Below are 13,772 nucleotides of genomic sequence, written 5' to 3'. Positions count from 1 at the left end.
GCTGAGCAAACAGAGGGCTGAAGCCTTCAGCAGAGAGCTGCACAGTGACACAGATGTCAAGGGGAAACCTCTGCCAATATGTAAGCAAATGATGGATTGCTCCATCAGCCCAAATGTCCTCGTTCCTTTCAGGAGGAACCAGTCCATCTACTCCATCACTGAGCTTTGTGATATCTCTCCCCACAAAGGTCCTTTGGAGGCTGTTGGATGTGGGGTTCTGATATTAATTGTTAGAAGAAACCTACCCAGAGTCCCAGGAGAACAGGCCTGAGAGACCTCACCCAGTCCACCTGGTCCATCCTATACTTATGTCTTTCCCCATCTTTGCCAAACCAGTTCTTAAAAGACCTCCAGGAATGGACAGACCACAAGTTCCCCAGACAATCCATTGCAGTGAGTCACTAATCAGTGCTGGCAGAGATGAGTGTCCCAGCTGCTGCACTTAAGCCTTAATTACCTCGTGTCCCATTCATCTCCTGATTGCTACAGTCCTTTCTTCACCAGCTTCTTCTCTGTGTAAGGACACTGAGGTGTCCCACTGCATGCTCAGCAGAACCACACTGACCCAGCTCTGGGACCCCAGCCCAGAGCAAACCCACTGACCTTATCTGAGCAGGCATCATGGGAGCTTTATCTCCATTTGTCTCCAATCTTCCTCTGCCTGTGTGTGCCGATGTGCCTCTGCTGCCACCTCAGCTGGCCCTCTACTGCATTCACCTGGTGGGGACAAGGAAGCAGCAGCTCAGAGGAGATCACAGATCAGCTTCAACCTGTCCCAAATACAAGAAGAAAGTGCTGGCTCAAGTTACTTTCACTGAGGCTCAACCTCATGTTTACCCCACAGCCGGCAGAGGTCTGAGCTCACCAAGATCAGCTTCATCTCTTTTCTCCCTACGCTACCTATTCTCTACCTGCCACTACTTGCCTCTCATGGGATGCTTGCTCTTGGCTGTAGAGGACACAGAAGTCTCAGAGGCTGCCTGTAGCAAACAGCTCATTCATGCCATGGGGTCACTCCCTGGCAGACAAACACTGGGGCACAAAGTTTTACCTGTTTCCGTAGGGCAGTGACTGTCTTCTCCAGCTCAGCCACGAGGGACTGGAGATCCTCTCTGGAGGAAGGGCTTGGAGAAGGCACCTCCTTCCTGGGGTCAGAGAGAAAAAGTCCAAGGGATTATGCAAACATCAGATGTGAGAATCATGCTGCCTTCTCCAAGAAAGCATCACACAGAAGGGCCCAGCTGCCAGAATCACCTACCAAAGGAAGCCAACCAAAGAGCCACTCAGCCCAAACATTGAAATATCAGAGCTGGGCTCTGCACTACAGCACTGGAAAACTTTGAACTCAGTACCTATCTACTGAATCACCCCTGACCTCCACACCTCAAAGGTCTGAATGGGTTGACAGATCACAGACTCATAGGCTGCATTGGTTTGGAAGGGGCCCTCGAAGGTCAGCTTGTCATCCTAGAGCAACTAGAGCAGGCTGCTCAGGGCTCCATCAAGTCTCACCATGAATGTCTCCAGGGATGGGGCCTCCACCACCTCTTTGGGCAACCTGTTTCAGTGTCTTCCCACCCTCACTGTGCAGAACTTCCTCCTGATGTCCAACCTAAACCTACCCTGCTCCAGTTTCAAACCAGTGTCCCTCATCCTATCCCCACAAGCCCTTCTGCACAGACTCTCCCCAAAGCTTTCCTTCTGCTCATAAAGTGGAGGTCAGAAGTGGTGATACTACACCTGGAGGAGGCAGGGTTCTCCTCTGGGTAGCTGAAGCCAGGAGACCTCTTCCTTCGGAAGCGCTGGGAAAGAGCCCTGAGCTGGCCCCGTGTCTGGCAGTCTTGGGGAGGAAGGGAAAGCCTGCAGTGAGCACTGGTGTCCAAAGCAGAGCCATGGCAGAACTGCCCTCCTTCACCACACACCCCTGACAGGGCTCATGCCAGAGGGGAGGAGGCAAGAGAGGTGTGAGGCAGGACAGGCATTACACATGGATCCCCGTGTCTCAGCTGGACCTGTACCCAGAACATAGCACAAAGGGCCAGGGCAGGATCTGTGGCTTGGTGGCAGTTTGTCAGCCTCCCAGATGAGTCTGTAGAGTGACACGTGGTGGGGATCACCATGGCTACATCTTGCACTCTCTTCCCTCAGACTGCTGCCAGAGACAGAAGCCCTGAGCTAGACGGACCTCTGGCCAGGTCCAGTGAAGCTTCCCAGGGAGATGATCGATGCCCCAAGCCTGCCAGTGTTTAAGAGGCACTTGACAATACCCTTAATAACCTGCTTTAACTTTTGGTCTGCCCTGAAGTGGTCAGGAGGTTGGTCCATGGTTGTAGGTTGTAGATGATGGTTGGAGGTCCCTTCCAACTGAAGTAGTTCTGTTCTATTCTGTTCCGTTCCATTCCGTTCCATTCCATTCCATTCTATTCCATTCCATTCCATTCTATTCTATTCCATTCTATTCTATTCCGTTCCATTCCATTCCATTCCACCCCATCCCATTCCATCCAATCCTTCTCCTTCCACCCCATCCCATCCTACTCCTTGCATCCACTTGCTGGCATGTTTCTCACGGTGTTGTTTGAAAGCAGGCCCTAGCACTTCACGTGGGCTGATGGCATGTGACAAATGCCCCCCAGAGCCATCCCCACATCATTTGGTGCTGGGGTAGTCGCCTTCCTTACCCTCACAACAGTCCTGCCACAAGCGGAGGTCCACCATGGGAATCTCTTCACAGCCCACCATGCCCTGTGGGTATGATGCCACCCGGAAGACATCTCTCTGGAGCTGCTGGATGTGGTCACTGTTGTCACAGATGACACGAGCAAGGGATGTCTGCCTGATCTGAATCAGCTGTGCCGGTGTGAAGACCCCAGGATTCTCATACCAAAATCTGCAGTGGGTTGTAATCAGAGCATGATTCAGAAGCAGAAGACAGGGAGTGAGGCTCTCTGGCAGCACCCACACCCCTCAGAATCACAGAATGGTATGGTTTGGTTTGGAAGGAACCTTATCTACTTCCCACCAGCCCAGATTGTTCAACCTGGCCTTGAACACCTCCAGGCAGGGGGCATCCATGACTTCCCTGGGCAACCTGTGCCAGTGTCTCCCCCCACCCTCACTGTAATGAATTTCTTCTTCATCTCCAGTCTCAGTCTGCCCAGCTTTCTTGTAGCCCCCTTCAGGTACTGGAGGGCTGCTCTAAGGTCTCATTGGAAAGAGCTTTTACTCTGGTTTCAAGTGGCTGCCTGCCTTTTTCTGAACCCTTGAACCCCCTGCAGCTTCAGAGTGCCACCATCTGGAGGTACAGCCCCTTGGAAGGCAATCCCAAGGCCGAGATAGCTCTGCTGTAGCAGTTGGGACATGGGTGAACAATTCTGCTATCCTAAGTGCCTCACCAGCAAAGCTGTGTCTCATTCAATGACAGGTTGGATAGGGGAGCAACCTGGTCTGGTAGGAGGTAGCCTGGCCCGTGGCAGGGGGTTGGAACCAGATGATCTTTATCTTTAAGGTCCCTTCCAACCCAGACCATTCTGTGATTCACACAAGCAGCAAACAGGGATGAGAAAGAAGCTGCTGTGGACATATTCAGCATTGTCAGGTGACATTGAGCACATCCTCAGTGTCCTGCAATGATTGGGAGCCATTAAATCAGGAACAGATTCACTGACAGTAACTGTGGCAAGTCCTTTTGTAAAAGTTAAAGGAGACTCTTCCTTATATCACAAGACAAGAAATAATCAACAACTACAGGTTCTGTTCTTCTCCATAAGAACGAAATGCCCCCAAAGAGGGTACCAGAGATGCTGGGTTGACCCTGATGACAATACCTATCTCCATCCCTCAGCCTTCTGAATTGTGTTGTTAGCAGGCACATCAGCGTTGGGCCAACTCTGGTACCAGGGACAAGATCCTCCACCATCAGTGCTGGAAACAGGTCAATATTTTTGGTAGTTCCATATAAACTGTGGAATAACATAGGAAAAGAAGTTAGGAGACTGTTCAAGAGTGGAGACAATACAAATCTGATCCCATCATAGGAATCTGTACACAAGGAACTTCTCTTGGACACTATTTCTAGTGGTCTTATCTACAAGATAATGAGATAAAGGCCTGCTTTGGAAAGAGGCAGCTAGTGCAGGTGGGAGATAGTTTGGTCTCACTGGAAAATAGCTCCAAGGCTCAGTCTGCTCCCAAGCTACACCACAGCAGGGCTTGATGACATTCCACTAAGAACCAGACTGATCACTTGGAGAGACACCATTTGTCCTACCCCATTCTTACACCACAGCTATTACCCATCTTAAGATCAGTGGGGAGCAATATCTGAGAAGGTTATTTGATGGGTGTCCTGGGAGAAGCAGGAACTTTTGACTGACTATCTCCAGGGACTGTGATGCTTCCAAGCCCAGGCTGCAGTACCTCCTGAGTTTTTCCCTGATCTCCAAGTTCTTAATCTCATTTCTGAGGTCCTCAAACTCCTGTGCATATGAGAGGTTGCAGAAGACCCTGAAGTCGTTGTAAGGGGGGATGCCATGGTCTCGCCCTCTCTGGATGTTGATAGCAGCCAAGTCCAGTGAGACAGAGTGAGCCATGGAGAAGAGCTTCTCTGTCAGCTCCATGTTGAGGAGTTCAGAGGGGACCCGCATTTTCCCAGGCACCCCAAACAACCCACGAAGGAGGGGATCGATCCCACCCTCCTGTGTGATCCTGAAGGGGGAGAAGAAGGCCTTGTGCAGGGGGATGTGACCTTGGGGTATGGGCTGGAAGGTTTGGTTCAGGCGGTACAGGATGGGGTTGATCAAGGTGTGCCCGAAGCGGAAGGCAGCAGTGGCAAAGGAGTTGAGAATCCCTGCGTTGACGTTGGGGTCGTAGCCTTTGTACTCCCCCAGCATCTTCATCCCAGCTTCCCCAAGGACCTTGGGCAGCCACTGGGCATAGGTGATATGCTGCATCTGGGCCCCCACAATCTTCCGTGCCTCATGGTACAGGAGGTCCCCATCCCAGTGGGGGTTGAGGGCCGACAGCGCCACGGCCACGCGATTGTGCTCGCGGAACCACAGCGTGTGCATGGCCGTCAGCCCCAGCTGCTCGTTGGCACGGTGATCCCCGGCCAGGAAGCACGGCACGGGGCTCTCCTTCTCATCCCTCATGCACTCAGTGGGTGGCCCCACAGAAAAGGGCAGGAGATGCTTCCCCGAGCTGGGCACCACTTGCCCTCGCTTCAGCAGCCCATTCTGGCCTCTCAGATCCCGCAGCTCCTGCGCCTCCTGCTCTGTGCTGCCATAGACATTGGAGGCGTCAATGTAAGAGGTGAGATGGTTGATCTGCTCCCGGGCATAGACAGAGTTCATCAGCAGGGAGGTCATCCCGCTGCCACAGACGGGGCTGGAGCGCACAAAGAACATGCAGCGGCCGCTCCTGACGCGGGGGTCGTTGGCAGGCACCGTGACGGAGAAGCAGGGGGGATCGTTGCTGCACACCTGGCTGCAGGGAGCTCCATCTGAGAAGCGAGACATGCTGATGGCTGCCACCGTCTGGTCCATGTCATGGTCCAGAAACTGGCCCCACTGCATCAGCATGTGTGTGAATTGGGCATCGGGGGTGACGGTCTCGGTCCCAACCATGGCGGTGGAGACCAGGCGAGGCAGGGGCAGGGGCAGGTCCCTGGCATCTTCTGCTGAGGAGAACCCCCGAGGGAGGTTAAATCCGTTCTGGTAGGCAGGTTTGAGGAGCCTCTGGAAGGCAGTGAGAGATGCACCCCACATTGGGTGCTGGAGGTTGTTGCAAGAGCCATCGTGGGTCCTGTACTTCTGGTGGAAGCAGATGTCTGAGCAGTTGGGCGTGCGGCGGTGGGCAGAGCAGCCAGAGAGGTTGGCAATCATGGCCAGGTAGTGAGGGGACACCAGGTCATTGTAGCGGTAGCCTGTGAAGGCAAAGCACCAGTCAGACCCTGCCTGAGGCAGCCATCTGCATCCTACCAGCCCACCTCTGGCCTCCGGCGTGAAATGTTCTGCTGGGGCTGTCCAGGTGGGCACAGGCAGGTCAGGTCTCTGGGCATGGTGTTGCTGTGCAATGTATGGATGGCAAATGGAGCCTGGGATGATACCAGCCCACAAAGAAGAAAAGAAGGGGAAGAATTTAGACTAAATTGCACTGAGGTGGAAATCAAAGATGCGAGTAGTAGACCAAAGTGTGGGGGTGGTCTCAGTGTCCATTCTAGGCTTATTTTACATCTCTCTGGGTTATTGCTGCACCCTGGAGCTCCACCAACCACCCAAACCCTACGTGACAAGCAGCAGGGAAGCTGTGGGTGACTGCCAGGCTGCTACACCACCTGAAAGCACTGAATAATGCTGCACTCTGAGGATGCTGACAGGCAACCAGGAGTCCAACCAGCCCAGACAAGACCTGCAGCCTGGAGAGAGACTCCTCATGCCCTGGAATACATCCAAGCAGGCAAAAATATTTATGGGCCTCAAAGGTACACACCTGCTCCATGGTGACTCACATGTATGGGTAGAAACATGCAGCATACAGGAAAGTCTCTCGTACTAAGGAAGTCCCAAATAAAAGTTTTGGAGTCCAGCTGCTGGCTGCTTGGACCTCACTAAGTTAATTTGGTGTTGCATTGCTTTGCTCTTTGTTATCCTGCCTCAATAAAAGGAACCTGAGTAGTGCAACCCAGCTGAGCTTGTAGCTAAGAGGTTAAGTAGTAGAAATACAGAGAAGAAAGTCAGAAGTGGTATCTCCCTTCCTCTACTCCAGTTTGCAGTATGCTCCCTGCCACTTGGAGGGCAGGAAACCTCTCTGACCACACTACTGCAGGACTCCACAAAGGCTCTCCTTTGGGAGTCAGGTGGTTAGATGGTTTTAAAGATTAGAACTTATATAGCCAGACCTGAAAATCTTTCCATCTTCTCCATAGTCACAGCCCTCCAGCTCTCATGAAAACCGTGAGATGGAAGAGAGACCACCCAGACAACACAAGTCTTGAGAGACCCAAGATCTGTCTGGACCTTTTGGTACACCATTGCCCTTCTGAGGGTGTCTGCACATTGTTGCTTTAGCTTAGTCCTAGACAAAAGGTTAAGAAAGGGAAAGAAAAACCTCTCCTACCTGTGACATTCATATCCACGATCAGTCCTTGCTGCACGTGTTCCTGAATCAGCTGCAAAGTCCTCTCAAAGATCTCCCCTGCCCTGGCTGTCTCTATGGTGTAGGGGTCCCGGGGGTAACGGAAGAGAGCCAGCAAGTCGTTGGGAGTCTTGGGGCGTCTGTTTGAAGGGGTTAAGTGAGGCAAGAACATTAAAAGAGAGACTTCACAACATCCTTTGGCTTTGGATCAGTACCAATGTGGCCAGCAGGACAAAAACTGGGTTCAGTGTTGGGCCCCTCACTCCAAGAAGGACATTGAAGGGCTGGAGCATGTCCATAGAAGGGAAACAAAGGTGGGGAAGGGTCTGGAGCACAAGTCTGGTGAGGAGCAGCTGAGGGAAGAGCTGAGGGCCCGGAGAAAAGGGGGCTCAGAAGAGACCTTGCTCTCTACAACTCCCTGAGAGGGGGTTGGAGCCAGGTGAGGGTTGGTCTCTTCTCCCACAGAATAAGCAATAGGAGAAGAGGAAATGGCCTCAAGGGGAGGTTTAGGTTGGACATGAGAAACAGTTTCTTCCAAAAAAGGGTTGTCAAGCCCTGGAACAGGTTGCCCAGAGGAGTAGTGGAGTCACCATCCCTGGAAGTGTTCAAAAAACATGAAGATGTGATGTTCAAGGACAGGGTTTAGTGGTAGGCTTGGCAATGGTAGGATAACAATTGGACTTAATGATCTTGGAGGTCTGCTCCAGCCTTAACACTTCTACAGTTCCCTGATGCTATAAAGTTCACATCATGGAGCTCTACCACCACCTTACACCTGCATGGAGCTTTCCTTTGTGGATTGGTAACCACAGGGGATTCGAGGTAGACCCTTGCATTGTCTTTCCCACCTCTTCCCTGCCTCAGGCTCTCAGGTGGTAGTGCTCCAGGGACTTACTTGCTGAAGAGCTCTATGCGTGTGGAATTGATGGCGTGGTCCACGCTGCTGATGGCTTCTCGTAGTGAGGTGGCCACAAATGTGTCCCCACTCCGGCCAATGTCTGTGGCTTCCCAAAGCAGAAAGAAAGGAAAAAAGATCCTAAATTTACTTTGGTAATCATTTGTGTTCCAAGCTCCAGAAAATCTGGCTGTCAGCACAAGCCCTGAGCTAACTCCATGGCAGATTGAGCTGCAGTTCTACTTGCAACATCAGCAGCATGAGTTGATTGTTTCCAACAGATATGACAAAGGAGACTGGAGAGAGTCCAGCAGAGACTGCAAAGATGCTGAGGGGCCTGAAGCATCTCTGTGAGGTGGAAAGGCTGAGAGCCCTGGGGATGTTGAGCCTTGAGAAGAGCAGCCCCAGAGGGGATCTGAGCAATGCTCAGCAAGAGCCACAGGGTGGGGGGCAAGAGGACAGGGCCAGACCCCTGTCAGTGACAGAAAAAGGGACAATGGGCACAAACTGGAACCCAGGAGATTCCATCCGAGCAGGAGGAGAAACTTGTTTGGTGTGAGGGTGCAGAGCCCTGCAGCAGGCTGCACAGAGAGGTTGTGGAGTCTCCTCTGGAGAGCTTCCAACCCCCTCTGGGCATTGTGCTCCTGGACAAGCTGCTGTGGGTGCCCTGCTGGAGCAGGAGGGCTGGACTGGGTGATCTCCAGAGGCCCATTCCAACCCTCACCATGATGGAATTCTGGGATTCTGTTAATTAGTTCCTCCCTCACAGCAGAGGCAGTGACTCCAGGCATTCCAGCAGCTGGGCTTGCAGGAGGAGGATTATGACAACACCTTTGGCTTTGCAGGGAGCAGCTGCAGCTCAGCTGAGAAAACAGCAAGGAGCAGTTGGGGATTTGTGGGGCTTTCACTGTGGAGACTCTAGTCACGTCTGCAAGGGACCTGTCTGCAAGGCATCTAGAGAAATACCAGAGTTATCTGACCAAAGTGTCCACACAGCAGAGCCCTGATCTCAGGAGAGCAAGAGAAGGCTCAGGAGGCCCACAGGAGGTAGCCTACCGGTGATGGTGAGCTGCATGGTGCTGGAGGTGAAGCCAAAGGGGTTTCTTGCTATGCACTCGTATCTGCCCTGGTCAGCCACGCCCAGGTCTCGAATGGCCAGGGTCCCATCCTGGCTGATGTGGAACTTGCCACTCTCTGTGATCTGGATCCCCTCCTGTGGCACCACCAAAAGACACAAAACCTGTCAGGGGATGGAAAGCTTCCCATCGGCCCAGCCTGCAGCCTGCCCAGCGGAGCTGCAGCTGGGTGTGATGAGCAAGGTGGCCAGCAGGTGTTAGCATTGCTCTGCCAGAGAAACCAGAGAGCCACCCGAGGACATCTGCTCCAGCCCAGATCCACTGCCAGAAGGTTCTTGCCCAGCTTCTTCCCCCAGCTCCAGCTCCAGCTCCAAGCACTCACGGCAGGGCACAGCCACCCCACACATTTCCCTGCACCCCTTGCAGACAGGCTGGTGCCAGTGCTGTGCCCTGATGCTGCCACTGCAGGGTCATGGCACAGAAGGGAGTCTAAAGGTCTGCAGTTTGGGGACAATCTGAAAATGATGGATTGTTGATGGCCTTGAACTGTAGGTAGCAGATTCACTGGCTCTGGGAAGCATCACTGATCCAATCCACCTCTCAGCCTGGATGTGGCTTCAGGTTTGCCTTATTTATTCTCCTTTCTTAACATCCTCCTGCTGCCCTGCCCCAATCTCATCCTTACTCTTCTTCCCAGGCTCTTTTCTTCTGCTCCCACAGCTGGCTGGAGCTCCAGGCAAGCTGCAAGGTCACCTTCCATGAAACCTCTGCAGGGTAATTGGGGCTCAAGCTTTTTCCCTTCTACTTTTGTGTGTGGCAAGGCTTGGAGCATTCTTCTGGACCATCAAAACCCTCAAGTCAGTGGAAATGCTGATCCTTAAATCTGAACCAAATACAATTCCTTCCATGTGTATTGCACAAACTGATTTAATTAGCTGAGCTGGGAAAGGTGTTTACTGAGACAGGTGTTTAATGCCTCCATGGAGGAGCCACCCTGTTCCCAGGGGCTGCTGCAGTCATCTCTTACCTTGACCCAGGTTATGGTGGGCTGGGGGTCTCCTTGGGCAGTGCAGGTAATGGCAACGTCCTGGCCTGTCTCTGCCACCACGTCTTGGAGGGGGTGAAGGAACACAGGTATCACTGTGGGGAGAATCACAGAATCACTGGGGTTGAAAAGCCCTCTAAGATCATCCAGTCCAACTGTGTCGGTGTGAGCTGAAATTCCCCCCCCCCCCGACAATAACCAGGCTAGCCCAGTCTGGAAGCAAATGAAAAGCTGTATTTACAAGCAGATGAAATGCAATGAATATGTACAAATATACAAAATTCACAACATTTACAAATATATACAATCAACAGAAAAGCACAACCGATCTCCCTTTGCTTCCCCCCAAGGGGACCCTCCCAAAGGGGCCACCCTCTCCCAGGAGCTTCCCCCCCAGACCCCCCTGGGCAGAGAAGCAGAGTTTAGTTAGAGCAGAAAGTTGTTAACTTAGCTGCCAAGGTCAATACGTGTTATCTTCAGCCAGAAGAGAAGAAGAAACAGCAACCAGACAGCCCAGCAACTGCCCCCACTGCCGAACGCAGAATGTGCCGAATGCCTACTTTGTTTTGGGTAATAGTTCTTAAACATTTCTATCTATCCAATGGAAGTGTTTAGAACAATCGTTATTTTGATTTCTTACACCCAATAGTGACTTATTTACATTCTTTCACTTTCTCTGTTCTGAACTTTGCAAGGAAAAATTAAAAAGACAGTTTCAAACCACCACACCAACCATCAGCCCAACACCACCATGGCCACCAAAACATGGCCCCAGGTGCCATGGACACAGGTTTCTGGAACACCTCCGGGGATGGGGAGTCCACCACCTCCCAGGGTAGCCTGTTCCAATGCCTGACTACTCTTGCAGCAAAGAGATTGTTCCTCATATCCAACCTAAACCTCTCCTTGGCAACTTGAGGCCATTTTTTCTTGTCCTATCGTTAGTTACTTGAAAGAAGAGACCAACGCCCAGCTCACTCCAACCTCCTTTCAGGGAGTTGTAGAGAGCAATGAGGTTTCCCCTCAGCCTTCTCTTCTCTAGATTAAACAATTCCAGAGAAGTCACGAGTGGAAGAAATCCATCAAGGAAAAGAGAGAAATCTGAGTGTAGAACACCTCAGCATGGGCAGGGCAGAGCTGCTGGACTGCTGTTCTTGCAAGGGCTCTTCAAAGGAGTGCATGGTCAAGAGCACTCCTTCAAGGAGGTGGCTGCTTTAGGTGAGGAGCTGTGCCAGCCAGATGTTAATCACATTATAATGGCCACAGTTTGAACAAAGTTCATCTGCAGTTAGTCTGGAGCCACTAAACCTGCTCTAGCAGGCTGGACAGACCTCCTCTGCCCTGACCCTCTTGTTTCTCAAGAGTCTTTCAGCAATCATTCATCCACTGCTTCTTAAGACCCGTGGTCTTTTGGCTATCATTCACCCATTCCTACACTTCGCAGCCTGCCCTGGACGGGTGAGCTGCAATAGTGCCCTGGTGGGCATCTACCACCTCTCTTGGCAGCCTGGGCCAGGATCTCAACGTCACAAAAGTCTTCCTTCTACCTAGGAGTACATTTTCGAGCCCTCATTCCCCACAGCCTGAGGAGCTTACCTCGAGGGGTCACTGACAGCTGTACTGGGAGGGTCTTCACGCCGATGGCACTGATGGCATGGCATTCATACTGCCCCTGGTCGTGCAGGGCCACCCGCAGCACCCGCAGGGTCCCCGTGGAGAGGATGCTGTGCCTCCGATCGCTCGGCAGCGGCCCTCCTGCTCACACAAGGTTTGTTAATGGGCTGTGGGACTTCTCTTCCCAGCACTGCAGGGGTTGGTGGGACAGCTACAAATCTCATTTCCTTCCCAACATGCCATCAGCCACCCTGGAAAACCAACTTCATCCTGCCAAGGGAGGAACTTAGGTGCTGCTCTTCCCATAAGAGGGATGTGCTCCAGCAGGGAGGTTGGACTGGTTGATCTCCAGAGGTCCAGTCCAAGCCCCACCGTGCTGGGATTCTGTGATGATGACTGAATCAGAATTGTTTTGGTTGGAAGAGATCTTTCAGATCATTGAGTCCAGCCTTCAACCCAACACCACCATGGCCACTAAACCACAGCCACAAGTGCCATGGCCACAGGTTTCTTGAACACGTCCAGAGATGGGGACTCCACCACCTCCCTGGGCAGCCTGTGCCAATCCCTGACCACTCTTTCAGCCAAAAAATGTTTCCTAATCTTGACCCTAACCCTCCCCTGGCACAATTCCAGGCCTCTTGTTCCATCACCTGACACTAGTGAAAAAAGACCAACCCCCACCTCACTCCAGCCTCCTTTCAGGGAGTTGTAGAGAGAAGTTGTCTTGTCTGAGCACCTGGAAGGGAGCTGGTGCCCTTTTCTTTCCTCCTCACTCTTTCCTCAGTGCAAACTGCAGCCTTGCTGACACCTGATGGGAAGCAAATCTGTGTCCAATTACCCAAAGTGCTGTTTAACCAAACAAATGGAAGCATTCAGCTCTGCTAATTGGGTATTTTGATTTCCTTTTCTTTGGGATCTGCATTGTTTCAATATTTCCTCTATTTAAGGAGAAAAGTTCAAACTCAAAATACTTCAGCAAACCCAATTAGAACTTCACAGTTCAGTGACTTTTTCTTTTTAATATTCTATTCCCCCACCAAATAAGGGCTCTGTTTATTCATCCCAAATACCAAAAGGAGTCTGAGTCCTCCGCTTGCTGTCAAAAGTGGCTTTGGGATGAGCGATGCTCCATCACTTCTTGTCTTTCTCTTAGCAGCCCTTCTGTGGAAGCACTGCAGAGCCTGGTTGATTTCTGGTTGCTGAGTGACCTAGCAAACCTGGTTACAAAGCAGCCCTTGGCCCTGCTTCTTGTCACCATGCTCCTGGCCACAGTTTGTAAGCGGCCCCCTCTGAAATCTGGGCAGTGGAGGAAACCAGGTTAAAGTAGATGGAGAACATGATGGTGGAGGAGAATTTCAGCTGGTCCTTCTTAACTCCATGTCAGGGCTGTTGCTGTGGAAGCTGGAATACAATAGCCATGAATTCTCCACAGCACTAAACCATTAATTATGGCTTGTGAAGCATAAGGGAAAGCTGGAGGGGCTCTGGGCCAAGCATTGTTGGCTCCAGTCCCAGAAAGTGTGGGATGGGATCAGTTCTGTGGAGCCAGTGCTAACAAGCAAATGAGACCTTAAAAGTCCACCACCACCTGTTGGCCCAAAGTGCTTTTTGCTAAGCTAGAAGAAACCTCAGAGGTGTGTCAGTGGTGAGCATTGCTCTCCTGCAGTGTGCTCCGTCAGAGGAGCAAACCAATGGCAATGATGGAGAGCTGGTACAGAGTGAGAGCCTCTGCTTTGCAGTGTCCTGACCTTGTCTTTTTAGAGGTCACAAGCCACCACAGGAGGAGGTTTGAGGCTTTCCATGGGTCTCATGGTGATGAAAACCAGCACACTCCTTCTTTCTGACACAACAATTGAGTGTGTCAAAGATCTAAGCAGCTCCTCAGTGCTTAACATCACCCTTGGTGACCTGTAACATCCCTCCTAATGTGACTGGCTCTGGTGATCTCCAGCTGTCCTGTGTCACCAGGCAAGTCATCACCCAGCCCGTGATGATGGCACGGGAG

At 51.9% G+C, this 13,772-nt stretch overlaps 1 protein-coding gene across 3 annotated transcripts in view; it reads right to left on the bottom strand.

Annotated features, from left to right (window-relative positions):
* Positions 1–630: 630 nt before the first annotated feature.
* The window catches only part of LOC128975069 (peroxidasin homolog), a 36,146-nt gene continuing 23,004 nt past the window's right edge, over positions 631–13,772 (bottom strand). Inside the window, exons 12-23 of one of the 3 annotated variants that reach the window (XM_054391864.1) lie at positions 11,747–11,905; positions 10,133–10,245; positions 9,086–9,242; positions 8,030–8,138; positions 7,117–7,274; positions 4,420–5,923; positions 3,828–3,962; positions 2,682–2,890; positions 1,741–1,840; positions 1,305–1,314; positions 1,052–1,150; positions 631–717 (exon numbers count right to left, since the gene is read on the bottom strand). In XM_054391864.1, coding sequence (XP_054247839.1) covers positions 631–717; positions 1,052–1,150; positions 1,305–1,314; positions 1,741–1,840; positions 2,682–2,890; positions 3,828–3,962; positions 4,420–5,923; positions 7,117–7,274; positions 8,030–8,138; positions 9,086–9,242; positions 10,133–10,245; positions 11,747–11,905 — 2,840 coding nt within the window. Of the gene's footprint in view, positions 718–1,041; positions 1,152–1,304; positions 1,315–1,731; positions 1,841–2,681; positions 2,891–3,827; positions 3,963–4,419; positions 5,924–7,116; positions 7,275–8,029; positions 8,139–9,085; positions 9,243–10,132; positions 10,246–11,746; positions 11,906–13,772 lie in introns of all 3 variants that reach the window. The other 2 variants (XM_054391865.1, XM_054391866.1) reach the window with 2 other exon arrangements.

This window comes from Indicator indicator, chromosome 24 (genome assembly GCF_027791375.1).
Source record: "Indicator indicator isolate 239-I01 chromosome 24, UM_Iind_1.1, whole genome shotgun sequence".
In the NCBI taxonomy this organism is placed as follows: domain Eukaryota; kingdom Metazoa; phylum Chordata; class Aves; order Piciformes; family Indicatoridae; genus Indicator; species Indicator indicator.
The sequence above is the reverse complement of the archived record's forward strand: the minus strand, read 5'-3'. Positions and strand labels throughout refer to the sequence as shown.